Consider the following 19,023-nt stretch of genomic DNA (forward strand, 5'->3'; position numbering starts at 1 on the left):
AGAGAGAGAGAGAGAAGAGGAGATAAGTATGTGAGCGAAACAATAACGAAATGCTACCAGTTCACGTACGTGTGTATGCATGCGTGCGTGTCTTGTTTGAGGTTGCGAGCATGCGCATGTGCTTGTATGTGTCAGCATGCGTGTATCCGGGAAGGTAGTGATGTCGCTGTCCCAGCAAGGCTCTACTTTCATTGGAACCTACCTGGGAATAGGGTTTCTGGTTGCGAGTCAGTGCCGATGTGCTCCGCTTCAATCTCACGGCACCGCCACCGCCACTACCGCCGCCACCACCACCACCACCGGCAGCTGTGCCGATAGCTGGTGGCATGGACGATGCCGGTAGGCCACTTCCGCCACCGGAGGATGACGTCCTGCGCTGGTGGATGTTCGTCAAACTCTGGCTGGAGCCTGGGAGAAGAGCTGCACACACACACACACACACACACACACACACACACACACACACACACACACACACACACACACACACACACACACACACACACACACACACACACACAAAAGCAAGTGAGAGAGAGAAAGAAAGAAAGAGAAAGAAAGAAAGAAAGAAAGAAAGAGAAAGAGAGAGAGAGAGAGAGAGAGAGAGAGAGAGAGAGAGAGAGAGAGAGAGAGAGAGAGAGTGGGAGAAAGAGAGAGAGAGAGAGAGAGAGAGAGAGAGAGAGAGAGAGAGAGAGAGAGAGAGAGAGAGAGAGAGAGAGAGAGAGAGAGAGAGAGAGAGAGAGAGAGAGAGAGAGTACGGAACACTTACCAAACAAGAGACATGCTACTTAGTCAACATTGTGGATAACAACAGCGTCAGGTATACCAATAACTGTAATTAATTTACAAAATAACAACACTATCTTCAGCCCTAGCGGCCATTCGACTGCAGATGTTCAACCTCACGAACAACGACAACTTGCCAAGAACATGTTGTTGCACGAGCCAGGGTCATTATCCGCAAAGTCGACCGCGGCATATAGCACAGTTCAGCGCGTGAGAACAGTACTCTCCCGGATACCGTAATAGCGTGTATTAAAGCCGGGCGTATTCTCGTAGAAGCCGATGTCGGGGCTAGGCTTCTGTTTGCATCCGGCCTCTACTCAAACCAGGTACGTCTACATGTACATGTATGTCAACACGAAACCAGGCTTATGTGCCGAGAGTGTAACTTGAAAATCACGAGTGTATTCTAGGCAAGCTTCTACACTGGACAGGCTTCCATACAGGGCAGCAAGACAGTGTTCCGCTCCTTCTCTTCACCATGCTCTTCACTTTATAGTACAGTTCAGGACTGGCAGAAGAAGTTTTCGATTGGTCTGGCCATACCCGGGGCGTCGGAAGGTATTTTAGTGTGGTACGGTCAGTCATCTGAAGTGCAGTTTACTTGTGTGGGAGGGATGGCGGAGGCGAAAATTTTGGAAAATTAGTGCCCAAATCAGTGTATTATATTGATTCACTGGGTACCTGAGGCAAAAATGGTACGGTCAATAGCGTAGTGACCGCACCGTGTCCGATGTCCCTGTATGCCCTGGTCTTTCATACAGTTTTGTGTACGATGATGATACACGTGTATGATATGGAGGGTAGTCACATGACTTTCATACAGTTTGTGTATGATATGGAGGGTAGTCACATGACTTTCATACAGTTTGTGTATGATATGGAGGGTAGTCACATGACTTTGATACAGTTTGTGTATGATATGGAGGGTATATACATGACTTTCATACAGTTTGTGTATGATATGGAGGGTATACACATGACTTTCATACAGTGTGTGTATGATATGGAGGGTAGTCACATGACTTTCATACAGTTTGTGTATGATATGGAGGGTATACACATGACTTTCATACAGTTTGTGTATGATATGGAGGGTATACACATGACTTTCATACAGTTTGTGTATGATATGGAGGGTATACACATGACTTTCATACACTTTGTGTATGATATGTAGCGGGGTATACACATGACCTCCTCAGCAGTAAACACACGTTGGTAGCCAAACAGTTGGTCCGGCCATGGCCTAACCAACCAGACCGGTTTCGTCGGGCCTGCGGTATGCTAGAAATAAACTTTGACTACCGGTCAGAGTACCGTTAGTACAGTATACTAGCTCGCTTCATTGAATTTTGCTGTATTTGAGTAGGGTTCCAATGTACTGATCACATTCTTCCTTTCAAGCAATTGTTTTCAGCACTTCAATTGTGTTCCACTCCCCCATAAATTGCAAATTGTGTTTTGCTTGCCCGTAAAAGAGGTTTCTGTATGCTGGAAATATTCAAGGTGATGATGTGTAATGTGAACTTACGATGTACTCTGTTCATGGTATCACCTTGCTTTGCACCAGCACCTGCAGCACCTGCACCACCACTGACAGCAGTAGTGTGACTATTACTGGCTACAGCCACAGCGCTGCCTCGCGTTGTTAACGATGACATCATGTTGTCCCCGGCATGCCGCTCCACACTGACCAGGTGCCCGTCGCTACCGGTGATCATTGCCATGGCGGCGCCGCTGCCTCCTCCTCCTCCTCGGTGGCCAGTAGCTGTGTGGCCATCGCTGTATGCAGGTAGGGGGTTGATGAAGGGAAACGCACCCTGCTGCTGTTGCTGCTGCTGTTCGTTCAGGTTGGGCAGGGATCCAGCCTTGGCTAACGCTAGTCGGTTGCTCTCTGATAGTGCCTGGCCACCACCACCACCACCAGCTGGCTGTGATCTGCAAAACATATACAACAAGAACAATAGCCATGACACCAATAACAACAGTAGCAGCAGCAACAACAAAAGCAGCAACAACAGCAGTAGCAGCAGCAACAAAAGCAGCAGCATCAGCAGCAAGAGGCACAGGTGCTAGCAGAACTGCACAATCATAGGCTGGGGCAAGAACGACAACAATGACAACAATGGCAACGATGACGACGACGACACATAACTGATTGGCACTAGTGTATTAGTGAACCAGATCATGAGAGTGCATGCAACCCGCTCAGTTACCATAGCAACCTGAGTATCACGCACTCACCCATGCATCCACGCTGCAGTTTGGCTTGCACCGTGGCCGGCAGATCGAAGGCCACTACCGGCCGCTGCCATGCCATGTGATGCCGATGATGGCTGCAATGATGTAACACGAGAAAGAAACACAAGAACTATTACGTGTGTAACGTTAGGGGGAATGCTGAGCGCGCCGCCAGCGTGCACCGAGTCTGACATTTCACACCCGGTGGATAGCACACCTCCTGGTCCGCTCCTTACGGGGTCACATAGTCATTTATGGCTGTGGAAGAAGGAAGGAGAGATGGGGGGGGGGGGGTGACCTGTCACAGGCGCGTTCGCAGGGGGGGGGGGGGGGGGGGGTTCCAACCGAATTGCAAACAATACTCGTTTTAACCCTTTCTAAAGAGCCCTAGGAATTTTTCAAAATTTTGCATTTTTCTCGTGTTCTTTGGATCATAACGTCAGTTCTATAGATCTACTCACTCAATCTTCATTATCTTAGGCTTCCTGGAATGGAAGTGGAAAGGTGCCAGGGAGAGAATGAGGTCGACCATGATAGCCAGGACACAGTACAGCCATGTGCATATCCAGCGCTATATACTATAGCGGTAGAGTGCAGTGACGGTGCGAAAAAAATGCCCCAAACTGGGCCAAAAGCCCAAACGTGTCCTGCTCCAGCAATTTCGTTTTTCTTGATCGCAGAGTTTGTTGCTGTGTACTCTTGAAAATAACACAGGTGAAGCCCCTGAGCAAGTCAGCGTGACGAAAAGTCTCAAATTCTCGATACTCGAGTCGCACTGTGCGCTTTTGAAATTGCGAGATCGCGGCTCAACTCACGAACAATTTATCTCAAAAGACATTGCTTGAAGCGCGTCGCAAATTGTTTCAACCGACAGCTGAGAGTTTTCTATTCGACCTGGATATTTGGATCGTTGGATTTGGGCCAGATTTGACTGAGGTACGATCTGTTTAAGTTTTGCAATTCTTGCCAGATCGATCGTGCGCCCTACCAAAATATGCCCAAAAACGTGGCTCGTTAGGAACATTTGGGGGGGGGGGGGGGTTCCGGGCAACGTGGCTCGTTAGGAACATTTGGGGGGGGGGGGGGTCCGGGCAACGTGGCTCGTTAGGAACATTTGGGGGGGGGGGGGGGGTTCCGGGCAACGTGGCTCGTTAGGAACATTTGGGGGTTTCCGGGCGACAAAAAACATAGACACAATACATGGAATACCAATGCAGTGGGCTGGGCCAAAGGTCTGCCGCAGTTGCAGCTAGATTCTGTTTGTTTGTTTTTGATTTATTTTAGTTCGTTGCCTCAACAGTACAGCTTCAAAGAGGGTCGAAAAGGGAAAAAAATTAACAGAGGGTCATTTGAAAGGGAGCCTACGGTGGGAGAGAAAAAAGGCTCGTGGCATGCAGCCACACGTTGCATTGCAAAGCATGATTATATTGAACAGTGCTTTGCACTGGCAATGTGTATTGTAATTCCTTACCACACCACCGCCAGTGGTAGCATTGTCACCCAGTAGTGTGTGCTCATGCTGTAGCTGGGCAGCGGCGGTAGCAGCATGATGACGATGCGAACTGTCATTACCTGTAATCAACAAACAGCAGCAGCAGCAGCAACAGCAACAAACAGCGTCGACCAAGTTGTTACAAACACACACTGGCCCAGTTCAAGAATTAGGGTCTGTGCAGAGAAGTTCGCATCAGGCGCGTAGGTCATGTGTAGCCGGTGTAGTCCCGCCATCATACCAGCAAATGACCATCATAGTTAGTACATAGTCCATATAGGCAACATGACGGCTATGACGTCGTTGCCGGTGGTGCATGGTCACCACACCACGGATGCACAGACTACTCCCCTGGTGCGGGGGAGAAGGAGGACAGGGGGATTTAATGATTTAAAAAAAAAACCCAGGTGGCCATAGTTCCTACAACCACGTCAATCTGATCTGGTTGTCGTCAAACGCCCTCGCACAGTTGGTGCTAGCTATTCAATACACTACACAATGCCTTACATATACGGGCATGCAGACATGTATACATGCGCCATAGTCCATGTTTGGACGGGGGCGGCATGCCATACATACGTGAGTACATGCAGCATAATTTGCACACAATTCGCCTTGGTGACATGGCATGTCGGTGGCCTTTCCAGGCAGTGAGTGGCATCTAAGCTCGCTCTGCCACTATGCTGTGCTTAGTGTTATATAGCGAGCACTGTAAACTGGTTTCCCTGTAAACTAGTCTCCCTGTAAAATGTAAAACTGTCCAGCTACATGAAATTCTGTATCACTGTGATGTAGAAAAATTGACTGTCACCACCAGGACTCGAACCAGGGACCCTCGCTTGTAGCTAGCGATGCTCTAACCACTGAGCTATGGTGGTACTGGTGGTGACAGTCAATTTTTTCTTCAGACTTTTCCCGTTTGTCTCTTTCCCTCAAACTAGTGAACACTGTGATGTAATAAAACTTTAAAGTCCCTGGTTTTGAGTACTCTCTGGTTTTGAGTACTCTCTGGTTTTGAGTACTCTCTGGTTTTGAGTACTCTCTGGTCATGTTGCTGTTGTTGACCACAATCATATATCTTCCTGTACTACTGCCCCCCCCTGTACTGTTGTCTACATGAATAATGTCTTCATGTAATGCTGTCTACCAGGTTAATGCCACCAGCATAGGCAATCACCGTGATTAGCAGCCACTTAGCCCTGTGGCATGGCACTTCAGAACTCTCCCCTGGGGAAACATGTTCTCCTGTGGGTTTTCATCCATTCACACAACTACACACAGGGGAACCGCACAATGTTGCAATACTGGACTTGAATACTGATATGATCATTTGACCGCGCTCTAACGTTACAACCTGGGAGAGCCTACTGTAATGCCATGAGTCGCGTATGAAAGCCATGCTTATCCCTGTAGCAGCCAATGTCAGTGCGAAGCTTCTATTCGAACCACGTATCTCTATTTATGTCAATACTAAACCAGGCCTAACGTTATGTGCTGACAGTGCATCTTAAAAATCAGGCTTGTGTTCAAAACGGTGGCCATCTGCGCCTTGATCCTTGAAGGGCGGTGGCGTTCCTACGGATGCGGAAAACTCAGCCTCTAGCCTAGTCTGACGTGAACTATGAATCTTTTTAAATTGTATTCAAAACAGGCTTCTATACAAGACAGGCTTTTATACAAGCCACTGAGGTCTAGGGGATCAGTGCCCAGTAGCTGTACAGGCAGTGCATGTAGTGGTACCTGGCCATGAACAACAGGAGTGGCACTTAACACCAGTGCCTCAAGTAGAAGGTGTCACTTCAGAGAAGACTGCCAGACACCGTGTGTATAACCCAGGTGGTGAAACTGGCCCACACACACACATGCACACTCATCCAGGCCTCTCTCTCTCTCTCTCTCTCTCTCTCTCTCTCTCTCTCTCTCTCTCTCTCTCTCTCTCACTACCTATCTATCTATTTATCTATCTATCTCCCTCTCATTCACCTTCTCTCTCGTCTCCCTCCTTCCCCCAGTTAGAGTGTCGATGCTTTGAGACGACTAACACGTGTTTCATCGCTCCATACTCAGCTCAATACTCATCGGTCTGGCCAGTCACTACAAGAGTTAGGATGTGATATGGGAGGATTCTGTGCGGCGTGTACTATCCACAGCAAACATATTGCTATCTCCCAGGGGTCACCTCCCGCTCCTCCTTTCATTATGAACAAAGACTTGAATTGTGTGTGTGTGTACAGAGAGGGGGGGGGGGGGGGGGGGGCAGTAGTATTGACAATAAAACCCTCCGCAATTCCACATCGCTTTGACTCCCAAGGCTCTCGCCCCACCGCAACTTGTTACCTTACACAGATCAAATCCCTACGCCGAACATGACCTTACAAGAGGTGTAACACAAACTCCTCATTCCTAGAGGGGCTATTCACCCAGAGTGGTGCAACACAAACATCACCAGATCCCTCTAGCGCTTCAATGGGTGACCACTTCCACGACAGTCAAATCAGACGAAATAGGCCAAGAACAGCACAGAGGAGACACAGTGAGATTGTGGCAATGAAGAACACTTGGCGATCGGCACTGTCTTGAGTCTTGGCGAGGGACCAGGTTAATGCCACTGGGCAAAATTACACAATCCTCAGCTATGTGTTTCATTGCATTCTTTGCCTAAAAATACTCATGCACACGTGCATGCACTAACATAATATCTCTCCTTCTCTGAGAAGATGAAACCACATCATCTTCATGATGGTGTATTAGGGGTGAAACGGTTCGGGTAAGGAACCGGTTTAGGAACCGCCAGCTGAAAAGAATCGGGTACCCGTTCCGTCAAATTTCGAACCGAAACTCGATAAATCTCGTTATCGTACAAATACATGTACATGTCAAGTCTACTCAAGATTTAAAAATGTCTTACGTTGCGATCACCGCTCTTCCAAAGGGTTCTCTTGGTCATTATCTTCTTCGTACATGGACTCTCTGATGTCTCGTCCTTGCTCGTAAAATTGTTTTCTAAATAATATTTGTCACGAACTCATTTTGTCGGCCTGGAGAAAAGAGTGCATGGAACCGATACCCGAACCGTGGGAAACTATGCTGGCATTAGGGTACCCGAACATGAAAAACATGGAACCGTTTCACCCCTATGGTGTATGCTTTGCATGGAGTGCCGCTGAATCAGTACTGTACTGACGCTATCACTTCATAAAAACTTCCCAAATGACGGCATAACCTGGTGCCAAAGTCAGACTCACTTGCACCACCTCTATTATATTACTATCTCAAAGATTGTCGGGCATTCTTTAGCCATTGTCGTTATGGCAAGCGAACAGCCATTCCTGTAAGCCCGGCCTCTAGAGATTTTCTAATCAATCACTGATCCCAATCCAGCAGAATCTCAGTCACCTCAACCGTGCAGGAATACACAAGAACTACAGTAGCATAGACCCCTCACAGCATAGTGCATATCCCTCACAGCATACTGTGTATCCATCCATAAGTCTGAAAGACCTTTCGTTGCCTGTCACCACTACGGCTAGTCTCTGATCTGTCACAGGACAGGAAGAGGAGTTGAGGAAGCAGCCCGGGGGGGGGGGGGGGGGAAGATGCAGCAGTACAGCTTGCTACACTGCATCAAACACATCTCCTCCAATGCACTATAGCTGGTTTTCTACCCAGTTTAAAGTGACTTCATTGTATACGCAATGATATTGCTGTATACGCAAAGTTATGGCGTTTGAAGCATCAGAGTCTCCTACCTCACTACCAGTGCCACACTCACGTCGCATCTCCCTCCTCACCATTAGAGGCTAGTCTAAAAGGTTGTGACTTATATTCGTGGAAATGTTTGTATCCAGTTCAAGAAAGTCTTACCAGCAGACGCAAGACTGTGGCCAGGCTGAAGTGGTGGAGGTGTACGCAAATCCGAGTCAGAGTTTGAGACATTCCTGCTCCAAAGGCAAACATCAAACACAGAACAAGCAGAGGAAAGATGCGCTCTTCAACAACGGCTCGTGCATTCCTGGTGCCATCTAAAAAATATAAAAAAGTTTCGTACAAATGCGTTTTAACACTTGTCACCACTGGCCGCATAGCCATGTGTAGAAACACGACCAGCTTAGAGACGTTACGCTGGTCACTGCCAGAACTATGCAAGCTGTGCAAACAAGCCAGGCTTATTGATCATCTCCCCTCCCCCAACAAACAAAGGTGCCGGTGCAGAGGGGGGGGGGGGATGATCAATAAGCCTGGCTTGCTGCACTGTACATTAGCTTACCTGCGCGGACTACCCTGTTGAGAGGTAGCCATCACATTACCCATACACAACATGTGACATGTACAATGCTAAAATGCGGCGGGGTGTACCCCCCACACACACCCGACCACTAAATTTGTATCTGTATTCATTCAACATTTCCTGGCTCGTCAAACGACTGCCAATAGCAAATGACTGTGAAACAAGAAAAGGTGCCGCGTAGAGGGGGGGGGGGGGGGGGGAGGAGGAGGAGGGTTCATAAGCATGGCTTGCTGCATCGTACATAAGCTTACCTGCGCGGACTGCCCTGTTGAGAGTTAGCCATCACGTGGTTGGGAATGACTGGATGTATGCCGGACTGCTGCTGGAGTTGCTGCTGTGCTGTAGACTCCATGTACGCTAAGAATGGGAGTATGCTTGTCAAGGAAAATACAAACTATAGCTTTACAAATTGGTAACATAACATTGAGTAGCGTGTGGGAGTTGAAAAGTCAAGCCGTTGGAAGACAAAGTGACAGTTACTATCCGGACTCGAAGCAGGATTTACGTTAGGCAAGGGACATTCTACTACAGTCAACCTTGCGGATAACGACACTCGGCGGCGGGGCAGCAGAAAAGTGTCCTTATTCGCGAAGTGTCGTTATACCCGAAGTCTCATTATATGTATTACAGTTGGAAGGGACTTTGCTCTGGGCATGGAAATGTTGTCGTTATTCGCGAATTGTCGTTATATCCGCAGTCGTTACTACCGAAGTTGACTGTACTAAGCGATGGTGCAGTCATCCCAGCCGCAAAGGCTGATCAACATGTTCTTCAGACTTTGAGGTCATATTCCCAGTAAAACGACAAGCGGGTAGGTCGCGGCCCCTCCGTATCTACAGATTTCACGTACAATCTAAAACACGGGATTTTATGAATCTTGAAGGTACACATTGAAAGGATCAGTCGGGGAAGTGAACTGCCTGAAAAGAGAGAAAAACCAGACTCACCATGACTCGAACCCGGGACCTTGCTTGTCATGAGCAAATGTCTAACCATCTGAGCTATGGGACCAGGCTGAACCTAGATGTTGTGAGCTGCCTTTGGAGTGAAAAGCCGCCTTCTAGGTTCGGCCTGGTCCCATAGTTCAGATGGTTAGAGCATTGCCCATGACAAGCAAGGTCCTAGATTCGAGTACCTAATTATTATACTCAAGTAGCAGTAGTTCACAGTGTAGATGTCCTCCTAGTAAGTAGTAGTCATAGCATTTACCCAATGGCATCACAAGCACACAAAAACACACACAATGATGTACACAGCCCCTGGCTCTGGTAGTTGTAGTACTAGTAGTAGTACTGCTACAACTGCAGGGTTTATTTTCTATTGGGATTTTCTTATTTATTTGATTTGATTTTTCTTATTTACTTTACTGGATTTGTCACCATTGCCTTCTTTGCTTGCGCTTTTCGAATTCTTCATGCCGACACCCAGTTTGTTTTCAACTAAAGGCAAAGTTCTCAGTAGTACTAGTAGACTGCAAAGAAGTAAGAGGGTATGATAAATAATTGTATTGATACAACTGCAGCCTCTCAGTACCTTACTACATCATTACATGTATCTGCATGCTTGCCGCATGACCTGGTCCGCAGTGTTTAGTGCCATGGTCGGGCTCAGTCAGCTGTAGACAAATGACAGCTACTTGTACAATAAGTCATGTACTTGCAATCACACTCCACTGCTGCTGTTGAGTGCTGGCACACACCAACTACAGGTCTACTCTCCTTACTAGACAACCCCAGAGGGTTTCAAAATTTTGTCTTGTAACGAATATTTGAATGTACGCGTTTCAGGCGTCAGGGGATTTGCGATCCTTGTCTACTAATGAGGTTTGTCTTGTAACTGACGTCGTACAGTCGACCTACCCTTATAACGATATTTGCGTCAGACCAAGAAATATTGTTATAAGGGTAATATTGTTATAGGGGTAACTGGTTCATTTCATACACATACGTCATAATGCATGGATTTTGTTCAATTTTTTACACTCTTCATAGCATAAAAAAACTGACATACATGCACATCATGTACACAGCAAGGTGCCCACTGGTGCCCCCATTGCACTTCGTCATGTCCCAGCAACTTATCAAGTGAAACTTGCCCTCAGTGACCTGCCATGGGATAGTGGGCTCTACATCTTCCCTGCTAGATATTGTTATAAAATGGAAAATGTTGATTGGTCAGCCCATTTTATATCGTTATAGGGGTAATATCGTTATAGCAATATTGTTATAAGGGTAGGGCATTGTATACAAAAGTCAATGGAGTGATTTGGTTTGGCAGAAAAATATCGTTATAGAGGTTATCGTTATAAGGGTACCGTAAAAGTCCGTAAATAAGTACCTGCCCGAAAGAAATACCCCCTTCATTCTTTTGGCTCTGTCTGTTGAAGTCAAGTCAAGCCCGATAAACATACCGCCCGAAATAAGTACCGGTACGATGCGCACATGCAGCACGTAGCATGTACATCGTAGCATGTACATCGACATGAAAATGACTTCTCCACTACACACTAGTCAGGTCCGAAAGTTAGTTCATGCCCGAAAGTCAGTACCTGCCCGAAAGTTAGTACGGGTGTGGTCACTAAATTCGAAAGTAAATACGTACTTATTTACGGACTTTTACGGTAATATCGTTATAAGGGTAGGTCGACTGTACTAACAAGGGAGACCTGTACTAGTAGCAGGAGGTACACAAACAATAACCATTATTCATCGTTTCTCCCACACACTCGCTGGTGTTAACCCTTCCTTTCTTTTCATTTTGCTAACACGTGCAGCTCTATCTTTTGTTTTTTCGTGGTGCGCGTTTTGGCCGTGATGCCGAGACCTCAGGTCGGCAGAGCCATCAATGCCCCACCATCACTGCTGCGTCTCGGTGCATCCCCTGCTCAGTAGCTGTCACATTGTCTCTAGTCTCAATACCATTCGCTTTCTTTATTATTTTCGAGCTGGGAATGTGAACATAGTACAAATTAATTAAAAAATAGTGTGAATATCTGCAGCACTATCTCCTGGACTGTCTGTCCGCAACGCTCATCTGTACTGCTGTCCAAGAACTACTAGTACATATCCTAGGAAGTGACTCTGCATACTAGTACGCCACCACTCTGCACCTCTACTGCTCTAGCCTAGCCTCAAGCGTATTTTCTTTCCAGGGTGTTAGCCGCACCCCCCCCCCCCCCCTTCGGGCCCAAGATTAGTACTTTTGTTGGCATTTGGTGTATAAATTGCATGTCAAACTTTAAATTTTGGCAACCCAACTGAATCGATACAGGTACGTATAAGCGTAATAAGATCCTATCCACCGGCTATGTGTCCAACTTCTGCGTTGGTGATTCTTAAAATCGATGCCAGTGATGTTTTACCGAGCATATTTTTGATTTTAAGGAGGATACGATGTCTGGCTCCCATCACGGGTGGCGCGCTGCTCTTCCGTCCGTGCGCCTGCTGTGCCAGTAGCTGCTGCTGCTGTTGCTGCTGCTGCTGTTGCTGCTGCTGGAGGTGCTGGTGATGTTGGTGACTGTTGTAATGATACGAAGCGTGTGACGACGAGGCGGGAGATTCCGACGCTGCGCGGTACATGTTGTTGGACAGCGAGGTGGCCGCACCAGCGAGCTCGGTCGCTGAGCTGCAGTGCAGCTGGTTCTGCATCTGGTAGTGGCCAAAGCCACCGCCTCCACCGTGACTGTGTGAGGTATCGTGCAGTAACTGACCCGAGCCGTCCACATAACCGCCCTGAAGGACAATGGAAATGGCAGAAAAGAATAGAGAAGAGATTTGAGGAAAACAATTTTCCGTGCGACCTATAGTTTTAGAATCTGCTGTGCCGGTGTGCTGGTGTGTCCGAGCTTCAGGTAGTCCTACATCATGCTTGTTACGTACTTGACCTTCACAGACTCTTGTACATAATGCTAGAGACTATGCGTGACTGCCACTGTGTCAGTGCCAGATGTAGCAGTGACCTACAGTGGCAGGCGGAGTGATAACGCATCTACAGTGAAATCTAGCGCTACGACTTACTCGTTCCAGTGCGTAGTAATCACTGAAGAGAGCAGGGCCTCCGGCGGCAGTGGACGGGTACTGGTGAAGGTTGGGAGACGAGTGTGCCATGCGATTGCCTCGGTGGAAGTCCGGTGTGGGGTACATGCCATGTGCATGTGCCAGGGGCATGGCGGGCTGCATATACACACACGTACGCACACAAACCCATAGCACGTGCACGCACACGGGCGCACACACACACACACACACACGCACAACGCCAGCACGTACAGTGACAAAAGACACCGGGAAGAATGAGATGAGCACATCAGGATACACTGAACATGTACAGGATCAGGGGCAAGACAGAAGCTGTTTCGACCTAGTTAGGTCTCCTCCGCAGATCTCAGAGTCAGTAGCCCAAAAGAAATGAAAAAGCCTATCAAAGTCAGAGTGCTCTAAACTGCGAGAAACACAGCGATCTTTGTACGACACGGTGGCAGATAACTTTGACACTATCCTGAAAGAGTGCTGAGCCAGGGAGTCGTCAGACTAACCCGCGGTTAACAACAATCTTCAGACCTACCCCACCACTTGATTGCATACTTTCAACCTCACGAATAACGACAACTCACGAATAACGACACTTTCCCCATGCACGGCCCGAGAGTTGTTAGTTTTCCAGTAGAGGTGCTGACCTTCCTGTGATCCTCAACTAACATTACATTGAGAAAATACTGTCGTGGACGTGGAAATCCAGTCGACTGACCGGGGCCGGCGCCGTCAGCACGTACAGAACGCTGCGTGCCGTGCACAGTCATGTTCATCTGACGTGACCAGCGCGCTGCAGCGGAATGTCATGCATGTGTGTACTGCTTACCCACGGCTGCATGGCCAGCGCCCAGGGGCCGCTAGACGTGCGACCGGATGTCCATGTCCACGACAGTACATGTAGTCTGAATGCTGGGCGGATCAGCATGCCGGGACCCATACTATTTTATGTTTCATGATACGGCGTGTTGTGTAGACGCACAACTACAAAGACACACACGGTTTTTTTACACACAATTATGTGAACATGCATGGACGGATGTGCACACAGACACGCAAACATACAAATACACACACGCACACATACACACACACACACACACACACACACACACACACAAACAAACAGAGTTGATTTGCCCAAAACAGTTCATTACGAAAATCAAAAAGGATTAGTCCTGATTGAAGAACATCACTCCAAAATGCCAAAATGCCCATTGATTCATGGCACAGAGTGGCTATGAAAAAAACGACATACAATCATTTTGTTTGTTGATTGGCAGATGATGTGGTGTTAGCTTTCACCTGGTCCTACATGAACGCTAGGACGGGCATGCCACGTAGGCAGCGCGCGCTAGCGTCTTGATTTCAAAATCATGCACGAACATGCGAAATATCACGATTTCGTATGAACAATCAGTCAATCACACATTTTCGCGAAAATTAATAATCTAACTTTGGCGTTAAAATTATTTTGCACCTTGTTGCAAAACAGTAGTTGTGTGACCACGGAACAGTAATGAGCATTGTACAAACATGCGTACACGCACAATCGTGACAGATACACAAACAAACAAGCAAGTGCAACAACACGTGACACGGACACGCGCGGATACAATACGCACTGGCTAACGCAATCGCCCATACCGTGACGCAGAAATCAAACTACTGGCCAACTACTTTACGCACAAGCCCGCCCCGCGTACACACACACACACACACAAACAAACAAGAATACACGCACATTGCGCGATGCATGTGCACCTACAAAACACGTACATGGTAGCGTGTCTCATACACGCACGAACACACCACCTGGTCACGCAACAACTGACACGCAGGGACGGACAAACATACGCACTATACAGCAGCACCCTTTGAATGCGCTCGCGCGCACACACGCGCACACAATATACCACTACTCACTGCTCCCATTTTGGTGGCTGACACCTCGTGAATCAAGCGATCATACTGCTCCGTCTGTTCTCTATCCTTCTGCTGCAGGAGAGCAATCTTCTCGGCAAATTTGCGAGGCGCTGCCATGCTACGCTCTGCAGACGATATCGGCTGCGTGCGACACGGAATCGCGGCCCTCGCAGCACGTCAACAACTCTCCTCCGCCCTGCAAGAAGCAGCGGGGCAATTCTGCTCGCAATGCGCCAGGCGACGAACGACGGGAGTCAGAATTCGGAGAACACACACGGCGCAGGATTCACTCATTTTCGCTTGTCTCGCTCGCCAGATCAGTAGATAGGACTAGGAGGACACATGCCGAGTTGGAGTGTGGATTTTGATGAGCGACTTGACGCACTTTGCTCAGTCAAGCCTCACCAGTGTCGTCATCATCCTCGTCGTTGTTCACGCGCTGCGCTTACTACTAGTAGTACCGTCACTGCGTCAGTACTGCACTGTACTACTACTAGTACTGAGTGCTAGCCATACACACACAAAAAAGTAGTCGTTGTACAGACTCAGTCGTCATCACGGGCATAGACGCACGCACTTGACTTGCACTCTCTCTTGTCTTGTTTTTATTACATTAATTTTCTGTAGCTTCACGTAAAAATGTCACACTTGCAAAGATAATCATGCCGTGTACAGTGTCAGTGAGTAGATCTACGCACACCATGGAACACAGGTACTGACTGTCTGTGCAGGTGAAAATGACTGTGATACTGTACTGAGTCTGACACTGAGTGCCCGGTGATGTACTGTGCTGAACAGTATCACGTCTTGTAAAGTTGTACTTCAGAAACGGAGGCCTGTAGCCTGTACTGCCATGCTGTAGTGTAGTCTAGACGCACGCCACAACTAAACCAACAACAATAACAAAGCGATGATCTCCTTCACCGCTCACGTCACTACTGACACTAGCCTGGGTTAGGCTAGATCGTGGATGCCACGGAGTCGTTGTCGGTATGTTCGAGTAGGATCATCTAGCCTCTAGGTCCGACTAGGATCTAGTAGGAGCCGTTGTGAAAAGACGTCTGACGCTGTCGGTGCAGCTTACAGCTTACATGCCATGGACATGGATATGGTTACTACTACTACTAGTAGTAGTAGTACTCTTGGTAATTATAGATCTGCCACTACTCCACTAGCTCTTGGCGGACAATGCTCGAAAAGCAGTTAAATATTGGCAGATTCTGCTCGAAAAACAGTGAAATATTTGGCAGAACTATACAAACCGTGTGGCCGTGATAGGCACTTCCTTGAAGTAGTTCTGCTCCATTTCTTATTCACACACCAAACATGCATGAAACATGCCTACCAGTTGAACATTGCCTTCTCAGTCGAATTGACAATGTTTTGCCAATAATTATTGATGATACAAAAGCAAACACCAGTAGATTCTCGTTGTCCTGATCTTTCCAACAAGCCCATCAGGTGCAGGATGATGAAAATGAATCAACGTGAACTGAAAATGAAATGAGAGAAAATAATTATTGCATTCGAAGCTGTGCGCACAAACTCCACCAGGAGAGTCAGTGCGCTGACAAGACAGTGGTTGCTAGAGAAAAAAGAGGGGCGGCGGTGTGAGCATGGAAAAGGGTTATACATATACATGTATATAAAAAGAGAAAGACCAAGGAACTACAAGTTACGCTATAGTTTGACAGCATGAAACAAGGTGGAGGACACTGTGTTCGGAAACAATGACCTTACTACAACCATCCAAGGTTGGTAGAGCCCCAGTCCCTGCGGACCATTTGAACCATAATGGGTGTTGAACCCGGTTCTGACCCTCATTATGCTAGGGGAGTTTTATACTTCTCCTTACGTCAGTCGTGTATTGTTTGATCGCTCCTGGGTATCTTCCTGATAGTCATGTAGCTACTTTAACCTGAATTGTTCGTAGTTAGGTCACTGTTTCCGAACACAGTGTCCTCCATCTTGTTTCATGCTGTCAAACCAACAACATGTGTGAACTACACTGTTACGTGTACATGTATAACAAGGTTTTATGTGTACTAGTATTGTACTAGTATTGAACTAGTATTGAACTAGTATTGGGTTTTACATGTACATGTACGATATTACTAGTACAATGTACTATTAAAATAGAAGAAATCACATGGAAACGAGTTATGAAACAACTGTAGTCGTGGATAGTTGCTTCATCTTTAAAAACTTGTTTCCGTGTGATTTCTTCTATTTTAAAAATTTCACTGCTGTTGCTCTCAGTGTTATTTCTCTAACTTAGATTTTCTATAATAGTTCAATTGTTGTTTCAGTGCCCTTTAGTACAACGACGATTTCTGATGAGTGTTGTACGAAAACTTGTTTGAATCCATATTTTTTCTCTGCACCATTTCTTCATATTTTCATCGTTTTATTCCACATCGTCTCCACCGTTTTTACATTGCATGAATAAAGTACACAGATGTCGGTTCAGCTAGTTTTATTGATTGCGGTTATCAAATTATTGTCTCCTCGCCGTGTGTTTTTATACTATTACTATTTTTTTTTCGGCAACGCAGATGATGATGAAGATACTAGTTTTGTGGAAAGGTCACAACACAGAGACAAGATCAAAAGGAAAGCTTTACAATAATAATAATAATAAAACGTAGCCTTACGAAGTAGTGGTTGCGACTTCGGCGATGATTTGTAAGACAGGGTTTGCTCCCCACACCGGAGCTCGCGCTATTCCGTCGACTTTACTTGACACTTGACTGACTCACGACTGCCATCCAGAGCACACGAGAATTCCATCAAACCTTCGACTCGGCAACCTGCAAGAAAGCACCACTCCCTGCTCAATACACAGTGTTTCGGGGAATTCACCCCTCATCAGTTGAGCTTGAGTAGGCTGAGGAAGATTGTGCCTGAAGAGCACCACTAACTATTATCGTGCTCTCCAGGCACAAACATCACCAGGGATACAAACTTACAGAGACGCTCCGTTTCCAGCGCGGCAAACACCTCGTGAACACCAGATAGCAGCGTGAGTCAGTGTCGCTCCTGGACGGTGAGACAGACGTCGAGGACCCTCGGTCATTCGCAACGCTGTCACCTCCAAACCAACTAGTCCCAAGCCCGCGTTGGGCACAACAGTACGAAGCAGTGGTTGCGACTTCGGCGATGATTTGTAAGAAAGGGTTTGCTCCCTACACCGGAGCTCGCGCTATTCCGCCGACTTTACTTGACACTTGACTGACTCACGACTGCCATCCAGAGCACACGAGAATTCCATCGAACCTTCGACTCGGCAAACCTGCAAGAAAGCACCACTCCCTGCTCAATACACAGTGTTTCGGGGAATTCACCCCTCATCAGTTGAGCTTGAGTAGGCTGAGGAAGATTGTGCCTGAAGAGCACCACTTATATAGTGCTCTCCAGGCACAAACATCACCAGGGATACAAACTTACAGAGACGCTCCGTTTCCAGCGCGGCAAACACCTCGTGAACACAGTCAGTCAAGTGTCAAGTAAAGTCGGCGGAATAGCGCGAGCTTCGGTGTGGGGAGCAAACCCTTTCTTACAAATCATCGCCGAAGTCGCAACCACTACTTCGTACTGTTGTGCCCAGCGGGGGCTTGCGACTAGTTGGTTTGGAGGTGACAGCGTTGCGAATGACCGAGGGTCCTCGACGTCTGTCTCACCGTCCAGGAGCGACACTGACTCACGCTGCTATCTGGTGTTCACGAGGTGTTTGTCGCTCTGGAAACGGAGCGTCTCTGTAAGTTTGTATCCCTGGTGATGTTTGTGCCTGGAGAGCACGATAATAGTTAGTGGTGCTCTTCAGGCACAATCTTCCTCAGCCTACTCAAGCTCAACTGATGAGGGGTGAATTTCCCGAAACACTGTGTATGGAGCAGGGAGTGGTGCTTTCTTGCAGGTTTGCCGAGTCGAAGGTTCGATGGAATTCTCGTGTGCTCTGGATGGCAGTCGTGAGTCAGTCAAGTGTCAAGTAAAGTCGGCGGAATAGCGCGAGCTCCGGTGTGGGGAGCAAACCCTTTCTTACAAAACGTAGCTTGTAAAATGTAAAGAGTCACTGAGTACAGTTTAATTCAATATCCATGTCCAGTATTTATAATAAAAATAATTTCTTCTATTTTAATTCTATTTACTGGCTCAGTATCCGAGTAAACAATGTACAATCATGTATTTTGTGGATAATGCCTGCAAAATTTTGTATTCTTTCCTGGTATGTTTCATGCATGTTTGGTGCATGTACATGCATA

At 47.3% G+C, this 19,023-nt stretch overlaps 1 protein-coding gene across 1 annotated transcript in view; it reads right to left on the reverse strand.

Moving 5' to 3' along the window:
• The window catches only part of LOC135819926 (probable nuclear hormone receptor HR38), an 18,668-nt gene extending 3,573 nt beyond the window's left edge, over positions 1–15,095 (reverse strand). Inside the window, exons 1-9 of the mRNA XM_065333225.1 lie at positions 14,762–15,095; positions 12,824–12,979; positions 12,199–12,538; positions 9,059–9,164; positions 8,384–8,457; positions 4,499–4,599; positions 3,031–3,122; positions 2,318–2,724; positions 203–420 (exon numbers count right to left, since the gene is read on the reverse strand). Of these exons, the coding sequence (XP_065189297.1) occupies positions 203–420; positions 2,318–2,724; positions 3,031–3,122; positions 4,499–4,599; positions 8,384–8,457; positions 9,059–9,164; positions 12,199–12,538; positions 12,824–12,979; positions 14,762–14,878 (1,611 nt within the window). The 5' untranslated portion in view covers positions 14,879–15,095. The remainder of the gene's footprint in view (positions 1–202; positions 421–2,317; positions 2,725–3,030; positions 3,123–4,498; positions 4,600–8,383; positions 8,458–9,058; positions 9,165–12,198; positions 12,539–12,823; positions 12,980–14,761) is intronic.
• Between the last annotated feature and the right edge of the window lie 3,928 nt (positions 15,096–19,023).

The sequence above is a fragment of the Sycon ciliatum genome, chromosome 6, assembly GCF_964019385.1.
Source record: "Sycon ciliatum chromosome 6, ocSycCili1.1, whole genome shotgun sequence".
Lineage (NCBI taxonomy): Eukaryota > Metazoa > Porifera > Calcarea > Leucosolenida > Sycettidae > Sycon > Sycon ciliatum.